Below are 9,274 nucleotides of genomic sequence, written 5' to 3' on the forward strand. Positions count from 1 at the left end.
TTTGGAGCTGAAAGTTAGCATGGTCTTTCTATGAAGGAGCAGTGGATGCCTTTGGCTGGGAAGTCCACACCAGTCTTTTAAGCAGGAATGTTTCATGACTTGAAGAAGTTTCCTACTTACTATACAGGAGAACATAGTGAGAAGGTATGCTTGGTTAGGAAGTGAAAAACAGGATGAAATCAAGGAGAGAAAGAATTTTCAGGAACTGAAAAGAAGAAGAAATGACACAGAGCTTGAATTCTAATTATTCAAGGTACTTTCCAAAATTTTCTTCTTTGCTGGATTCGGTATTTGTTCTGTGTCCCTGTATTTTCTTATAAATACTAATGAATGAAGCAAATGTACCAAAAGAACTCCTTTTTTCCCCCACAGCATTGCTAGAGGAACTTGGTAAATTCTGAGAAATCCTGAGACTGATGTAGAGAAAAACGAGCTTCTGTCAATATCATGAATTATAAGATTCAAAACTTATCTTTATTTACATCAAAGCAACAAACACTTATGAAGTGCTTATAAAGCGCAATGCCCACTTTTCTCATGTTGGAGTTGTGTGGCAGTGATTATCACTTGTTCCTTCTTATTTACACATTGAAGTTGTGCCTTCTGTCTTGGAGATTCTTCTTTGTTCAACTATTTCTTTCTGGCATTTCGCAAATCCGAAGCATATTGAAGAAACAGGGCACATCATTCCAATTTTGCCTTGGATTTGAAGAGTCTCTTATGGTGGCGCAGTCCTCCACTGTAACTATGTTGTTGGGCTCCCCTATATCCCAGAAGCTGAAAGAGAGAGACATGAGAGATTTACAAGAGGCAAAGTGACCTATAAACTAGGCAAGGTACATTTGTGTTCTTTAACTTCACAACAATTTTGTGAGGCAGGTATAATCTCTTATTGATAAAGAAAAGACATCTCAGGAAAGCTAAACAATTTCTCTAAGTCACAGAGTTTGCGAATAGTGAAGTTAAACTGAATCTTTCTGACTTTCTGTTCTGCTATGGTCTCTCATGGCTTTAGACCTAGGATGAAATGTTATGGGAAGGATTGATATCCTGTTAGATTCGTTTCCTTTACACTCATATCTCATGTTTGGTTACCTTTATTCTACAGAGTTTGTATTAACCGAGGTTCTTACTTCAGTGGTGTTACAATGCTACAGTGAAACAACATTTTAAAGGATCAGAGCATCCTGCTTTTACTCTATAAAAATCTGTTGTCTTTCTCAAATAACATTTTGTTTCACTGACTAGAATTTGAGGGCACAAGGCTGCAAATTCCACTCTTTGTCTCTCCTGCATTTCCAATGAATTAGTGTTCAATTCTAAGCCTCTTCTCTTTCTCATCTGTTATTTCCCCTTTATTCTTGAGGTGGTTGTAGGTGATGGGGGAGTAGATCCTTGTGCTTCTCTTTTCTCTCTTCTATATCAGCTCTTTCCCTTCTTGCATCTACAAAGGTGAGTCAAAAGTTATCCACATTCTGGCTATAGGATTTACAGAAGTTTTAATATAAGTGGAGTGCAGATAATTTTTGACCCACTCTTGTAATATTACCGAGAATGGACATGAATATACCTCCTGGACCAGAAGGAAGCTCTGAAGACTCTCCTCATCAGTGGTCTAACTTTACAATTTGGGCTAGTGTTATAATTCTCCTATAAGAAGGAAATTACCTCAGGGACTTTGTGAAAGGTGTACCATCTACCCATTGCCACTGACCCTCAGTCACCTGGTCCGTCAGTCCAATATAAAACTCTTTCCTTTTAGGTTTCGTATGGTAAAGGAATTCCTATGGAAGAAACACACAAAAAATGAGATCAGTTATTCCAATTGTGAACAAATGTTGAAGGTAATTGTTATTGAAAGAGATAAAGTACGATCTAGCCTAGAGATGATAGAAAAATGGGCCTGAAATGGTAAGATCACAGATTACCTCCTGTTTTATTTATTGTGGTAAAGCATACATAACATAAAAGTAAACCAATGAAAAAGGAGGAGGTTCTCAATAACTCATTCAAAGTTTATCTATTGAGGGACTTCCCTGGCAGTACAGTGATTAGGACTCCACGCTCCCAATGCAGGGGGCCTGGGTTCAATCCCTGGTCAGGGAACTAGATCCCGCGTGCATGCCACAACTAAGAGTTTGCATGCCACAACTAAGGAGCCCGAGAGCTGCAACTAAGGAGCCTGCTGGCTGCAACTAAGACCCAGTGCAACCAAGAAAATAAAAAAATAAATATTAAAACAAAGTTTATCTACTGTTATTGGTAGCACAAAACATTTTAAATCACAACTTAAAGATAATGGACAATTTTTGCTTGCCCTTTTTCACATGTTTATAAACATACTGGTCATTCTAAAATGAAGTCCCAATCCTCTTTTTTTGCCCCTGCCTTACTAATCAAGGAGCTGAACATGGAAGTTCCGTTTTTTTCTAGTTTCTTCTAGTAATGAAAATAAAGTTGGTAATGACTTACAGAAATGGTAAGAATGACATGTATTTCAGTAAATTCATTTAACAAATAGTAATTGTGGGCTAAATACTGTACACATGTATGGAAAAAAGGGATGAATCCTGTGAAGGATGTTTTACTGACACTGAAGGAAGCTGTACTTCAACTACCTGCTCCTCCTGCGTGTTGATAACTACCAGATGAGCTCCCATGCTCGAGCAGTTTTTTAAACTTGCTGTCCAGGTCATGGTGTCAGTAGAAAAAAAGTAGCAGCTGGACTGAAAATGTACCCATTTCAATGGACAGCAATTCTTGACTGAACCTAGAAGGAGAGAAGTTTCTGTGAGAGTCCTCACAGAAGTAGGTAAGTTACAGAACTGGGTAAAATAACAGAAACCTTTCTCTGGGCTCATAAAATTCTTCATTTATAGTCAGAAGCCTTGGAACCTCTTGTTCATGCCCCACATCTTAACTATCCAAGACTTTAGATAATTTCTATGTCAACAAACACAAACAGCAATTTTCTTGTCTTTTGAGACATAGTCCTTATTTTCTAGATGTCAGTGCCGGTAAATACAGCTGTATATACAATATTCCTCAGTTATGCTATAGAGTGGAACCCTATTATCTGTTCCTAGCCTCCCAAGTTCAGAGAAAAATTATGCATTTTATCTGAGTGATCTCTAAGCAAACATCTCTCATGTTGCCCAATGTAGTCTCAAAAGTATCTCCAAACTGGTTGTCCAGATGGGCTACAGTTCTTAGAATTAAAGACTTTGAAGTTTATTAAAAATAAATAGTCTAATCTCAATTTAATGGGAAGAAATTTTAGCTCGGAGAATGAAGTCATTTTTTATTGTCAGGTAGCATTTTGCTAAGACTTGGACCAGGACTGCATGGAAGAGTATAGGGAGCATACTTCTGAGGTATTTCCAAATGTCCTACTCCATACGTTTTTCCCCCTTCACCTCATTCTGCAAGCAGATGATGAATGAAAACAAAAAGTGTACTTCTGGGAATAATACCTTCCACTTCTAGACTGGCTCTTCAGACACATACTTCAAGTTTATTCTAAACATTTGCTAAAATGTCCCCAAAGTTTCCTGCCCCAGTGCTAATTGCACTTCCAAAGTTTTATTCCTGTCTTATTAACAACTCCTCATTATTCTCTGACAGTACAGGCAAGATGTTGCATTTTGCTTTTGAAAAAAATAGGACCTAATGACTACTTCACTTATCCCCAAATCAATTTAGAAGCCAGAAGATGCTGACGCGTAAATTTAGCTGTTCAGATTTGAGGACAGTTATACCTGATCCATCGTTATTACAGGAGAACTCCATGAAATCTTCAGGTGGCTGGAACTTTTTCTCATTGCAGAATTGAAAGATGTGATATGTCACTGTAAGGAAAGGGGAACAGTTAATATTCATTACTCTTGATAAAAATATACTTTATCATTTTTGTAGTTATAAAAATACCAGTAATTATGATATTTCCTTACTATCTACTTTTCCTTTGACATGGAGAGGAATTGAGGTTTACTTACTCAAAGAAAGAAGAGAGAATTCACATTTCATGGTTTTCCTGATTTATGAAAATAGACGTACTTTTTTTTTTCAGGCTCAAAGACCCAAAGAAAACAAATGTGTTTGCACTCTCTCTTATGTCCAGTCTAACCTCTTAACCCTTCCTTCCAGGAAGTGATTTGTTGTGTCTCTGGCTAGGATCTCAGAGAGGGTTACACCAATGACAAGGGTATGGGGTGGGGAAGACTCAGGGCCACCAAGGAGATAAAAGATGTATACCATGAAAAATGTGTCACAGGTCACTGAAATTTGGTAACAGTTTTATACTGGTTGGGGTTTCTGGCTTGAGGAATAACCTGGAGATAAATAGAGGGGAAAGTGGAATAGAAATACCCTTTGTGGGAGAAGAGAGCTCACAGGCATTAAGGAAGAATTCCCTCCTAATAGTCACCAGGGAGCTTGAATTGGACCTTCAGAACTCACCAACACATCTGGTGATAAAACAGGCACTCAGTAGCAGGATGGAGACCCCAGTAATGGTCCATAAGAACACTTGGGAAGAGAAGCATCCTCTCTCTGTAGAAAGAAAGACAGAGACATGGTCGATCTTCCCTAAACAGCTACGAAAGAGATACAAGAAATTCCTATTCAACCCTGCTTATTTCCTTCCACTTGCATTGTCTATATTGAGTAATTCTCAAACTTCAGCATGCATCAGAATCATTTGGAGGGCTTGTTAAAACACAGATTATGGTGCCTCACCTCCAGAGTTAAAAATTCAATAGAGCTGGTATGGAACCAACAAGTTCTAGGAGCTGAGGATGCTGTTGGCCTGGGGACCACACTTATAGACCCATTGGAATAATTCATTACTAATTTTAAGCCTCTGACTCATAGACTTGGAGAGATGTGCAGTTTTTCCTTTCTAACTTTCCCAGATTTCTCCCCTTCTTTCCCTATCCTTCTCTCTCCCTTTCTCCCTCTCACTCTTCATTGTTTTTCTTGTCTTTCTCCTGCTCTCCTCTTTTCAGTGTCTCCTTTTCCAAATTCTTTGTAAGTCAATCAGCTAAAACATTGATGATCTAATAGTTTCCCTCCCCCTCCCTCCCAACACACATTTTACCTGCAAGGAGAGTGAGTCCCAGAGATATGAAGTGACTTGCCGCATGGGACACAATGAACTATGCAAAGGGTAGTAACAGCAGTCTGGTAGCTCTCCCTGAATTCAATCTCCAGCAATCTTTCCAATATAACATCTAGTCTTCTAACCATCCTCTTTTATTTTCCTCTCTTTCATTCTCTGTCTCTCTTCTTTTACTCTACTGGATATTTTTCCATTGTCCTATCCCCAACATATTTTATCATCTCTTCCACAAAAAGATCTATGAAAGAAAAGGGATAGTTGCATATTTTACCTGTGCTTTGTGATGTAGATGATTTGGATGAATCCATTCTTTCTCTTTCTCTCCCGTTTCTTCTCTGCCTCTCTGTCTCTCTCCTCAGTTTCTGAATCCAAGAGTGTTTTGTTGATAAGATTCAAAGAAAACGAAACTTAAAGGATGGATACTTTTCTGTGTTTTAGGAAGTTCAACCCTGAGACATAAGAAAATTAACTTGCTCTGTGGCTGTGCGTTTAAGTCAGGATTTCCTTTATTGCATAAGGGCACAAGGGAGTTTACTGGGCAACAAACCAGCCTCCTCACACCAGGAAACAACAAAAATGGGGAAATGATAACATTTTAAGTGTCATCAAAGCAGACTGACCTTGGGCAGATAGGAGAGACTTAAGAAATATTGTTTCATTTTGGTGGATAAAATTTCTCTACTTTCTTCCAGACATAACTCATCCTTAAATTTTTCCTTGACACCTGTGGGGCTCACCTCTGCACTCCCAATTTCACTTTGATTTTTTTTAAATTTTTACTGGATTTTTATTTAATTTACCACTTTGTGTTAGTTTCAGGTGTATAACAAAGTGAATCAGTTATACATATTCATATATACATATATGTATATATGTGTATATATGTATGTATATATATACATACAAATGTATATACTCTTTTTTTCTTTTTTTTAGATTCTTTTCCCATATAGGCCATTACAGAGTATTGAGTAGATTTCCCTGTGCTATACAGCAGTTTCTTATTAGTCATTTATTTTATATATAGTAGTGTGTATATGTCAATCCCAATCTCCCAATGTCTCTCTCCCCCTCCCTTATCCCATGGTAACCATAACTTTGTCTTCTACATTTGTGACTCTACTTCTGCTTTGTAAATAAGTTCATTTGTACCCCCTTTTTTTAGATTCCTTGTATAAATGATACCTTATGATATATGTCTTTCTGTGCCTGACAGCTTCACTCAGTATGACAATCTCTAGGTCTATCCATGTTGCTGCAAAAGGCACAATTTCGTTCCTTCTTATGGCTGTGTAATATTCCATTGTATATATGTACCACATCTTCTTTACCCATTCCTCTGTTGATGGACTGTCCTGGCCATTGTAAGTAGTCCTGCAATGAACATTGGGGTGCATGTATCTTTTCGAATTATGGTTTTCTCCTGGTATACGCCCAGGAGTGGGACTGCTGGGTCATCTGGTAGTTCTATTTTTAGTTTTTTATTCACTTTGATCTTTATTATTATACATTTGTTGACTGAAAAGGAGACACAACATTTGGCACAGAGCTGGGCACATAGTATATGTATTTATACCTTAGCAATGTGAATTTCATCTTTTATATTTTTTCTTCCTCTTTCATTTGCAGCTCTTAAACAGTCTATTATTGTGGATTTATATGTCTTTTATCAAGTGATGACCACTAGGCTATTTTACAGGTCCAACTCAGTTGAACAGCCTCATGTAGTGTGACTACAGACTTTGAAACTCAGCTCAATTTCTTATATCGAACACACTTTCTGAGGCTTTGGAGGATCAGTAGGTAGTTTAATTCTATTGTTCTGAATTATCTGGGGGTTTTTGTTTTCTATTGTAGCCTGTTTCTCCTAATGGGAAAACTGAATTTGAATGTCAGAAGAAGCAATTTCAGTTAGACATTAGAATATAGTGAGTTTCTGGAAGATTAGTTGGATATAGTAATATCCCATTACTATAAAATAGCTAAGAATAAGATCAACTGGTTTCAGTTGATTTAAATTCACATAGGTTTTATATACACAAAAAAACCTTGTAATCCCCACACCCGATGACTCACAGACTTTCCATGTGTTAGAAAATATCCCTGTTCTCAAAGGGACTTTTTATTGTTTCAGTGTATTGGTCAATCCCCTCTGCATTCTCCATTTAAGAGTTACATAGATTAGAGAATGTTTAAATATTTTACATGTTTATTTTATAAACACATGCACATTTAATGTGTACTACCAGCAAATGGCTTTTGATCAGTAAAAAGGGAGAAATTATCTAATGGGTGAGTTATATGAATAATTTAATGGTAAATCACACTGACTACAGTCCATTATTTATTAATTATTATCAATCAGAAGGAACCAATATTAATAAACCATTATGCATTAATAATTTAATGAATATACAATTAACCAGATATTAATAATTAATGATCATGTTTTAACCACCCAAAATATGTATATGATTTTATCCTTTGTTTTATCACTTTTCCCAAATTATAAAAATAATATTTTTATGGTTAATAATATGAGAAAAATACAGCAAGTAAAAGATCTCCCATCTATCCTTAATACATGCTTCTAAAGTCAATCACAGTCAACAATTTCTTATATCTACTTTGAGAGGTTTCTTTATGTATAAGTGCAGTTTCTATAGTGTATTGTTTATTCATTTTTATACAGATAAGATCATACCATGTGTGCTTCTATGCTTTGAAAATTACTTTTATATTCATCAATGTATTTGGAGTTTATCTTCTTAATTCTATTGTTTAAATTTTTCCAAAATTTATAGACCAGGAACTTCTGAAGGACATTTAAATCATGTCTAGTTTTTCATTCCTCTAACGAATGAGGCAATGACAACTTTATGCATATTTGCAGGTGCACATTTTTCTGCTCAGTGATTCATGGCCAAGAGTTGAAGTCCGTATTTGGCTTGAGGCTTCACAGAATAACATTCTGGGATATAAAAATAAATTTTACCTATTGTCTGAAGGCAGTTATTTTCATTGTCATTTAATATTGAAACCTAATTATGTAAATATAACACACGGACATTATAGTATAAGGGCTTTAATTATTCAACAGGGCAGGTGGTACATTACTCTTGTGACCATCATGCTGCAACTTTTCCATATGAGACAAACACTTCCTCTTCTCTGTGGGAGAGGAGACAATAAGTATTTTTGTATACTTTGCTTTTCTATAATCTCTTCTTATTCATATTCTTTAACAACAGTGAAACATTCTTCCTGTATTAAATATGATTTTTCACGAATTTTGTTGAATAAAAATTTTGGAATTTTTCACCCTTATGAAATTTTAAGGTGGCAAATTGGTATTCTGCTGCTAATTTATCTTTGTAAGATGTGATAAATAGAATTCATCTGAAAAGACCTAAGTGGAAATTAAGTATCAAAAGTAATTTGTTTCATTTTTAAAGATTATTATGTCTAACAGAGATATTCTGCAAAGATTAGAATTATGATGTAATTAATTTCTATTACATTTGTATTATTTTTCAAATTTTATGAATGTGTAAGTATATTATTTAAATTTTTATGAATGATTTTATTAAAGCTACCTAGATGTTTCACTTTTTTTTTTCACTTTTTAAATAGTGTATCTACTATCAATTTCCTTATTAATTTTATAATTTTAAAATAAAGAACTTTTATAATAACTTCTATTTGATATTAGTTAAATAATTATTAAAGTTCTTGATTTTAGCTTTGTGTATAAACTTAGCAGCTTTTTCAAAACCATTATTGTAGCATTTTATTCTTGATAATACATATAGATTTATATTTCATCACACTGAAAGAAGTTTCAATATATAAATCATGTAAAGAGATTCTTTGATTCAATTTATCGGTCAAATACATGATTATATTTAAACAAATACACAAATATTAACAATAAATCTAAACAAAAGCTAAGTCTGTATTATTGGCATTGGTTAAATAAGATGATTACCTATGTGATTCCATGAACAGTGATGACACACAAACCAAGGGGTTCCAGAAATGACCTACAGGTAGACGTTCAGCTGTTTGGCTTTCCAAAGCTAGAGGGTAAGGCCTCCGTGAAAATGCAGATTCTGGTTGATAAGGTAGCCTAGAGGCAACAACACATCCTTGAAC

The 9,274-nt window shown here is 35.4% G+C and overlaps 1 protein-coding gene across 1 annotated transcript; it reads right to left on the reverse strand.

Moving 5' to 3' along the window:
- Positions 1-626: 626 nt before the first annotated feature.
- Positions 627-5,455, reverse strand: CLEC4E (C-type lectin domain family 4 member E). The gene is made up of 6 exons (XM_057703534.1): positions 5,391-5,455; positions 4,459-4,551; positions 3,759-3,848; positions 2,619-2,770; positions 1,669-1,784; positions 627-777 (listed from the first exon to the last, which is right to left on the reverse strand). Exons 1-6 carry the CDS (start codon positions 5,425-5,427, stop codon positions 627-629), a joined length of 639 nt encoding a protein of 212 aa, XP_057559517.1. The 5' UTR covers positions 5,428-5,455.
- Positions 5,456-9,274: the final 3,819 nt, after the last annotated feature.

This window comes from Hippopotamus amphibius, chromosome 12 (assembly GCF_030028045.1).
Source record: "Hippopotamus amphibius kiboko isolate mHipAmp2 chromosome 12, mHipAmp2.hap2, whole genome shotgun sequence".
In the NCBI taxonomy this organism is placed as follows: domain Eukaryota; kingdom Metazoa; phylum Chordata; class Mammalia; order Artiodactyla; family Hippopotamidae; genus Hippopotamus; species Hippopotamus amphibius.

Coding starts and splice junctions, on each gene's coding strand:
- CLEC4E (XM_057703534.1), bottom strand. CDS start 5,427: ATGGATTCATCCAAATCATCTACATCACAAAGCACAG. Junction 2,771..3,758: donor CTGTAATAACGATGGATCAG/GTATAACTGTCC, acceptor CTCTCCTTCTAG/GTTCAGTCAAGAATTGCTGT. Junction 778..1,668: donor CCTTTCACAAAGTCCCTGAG/GTAATTTCCTTC, acceptor TCTCTCTTTCAG/CTTCTGGGATATAGGGGAGC.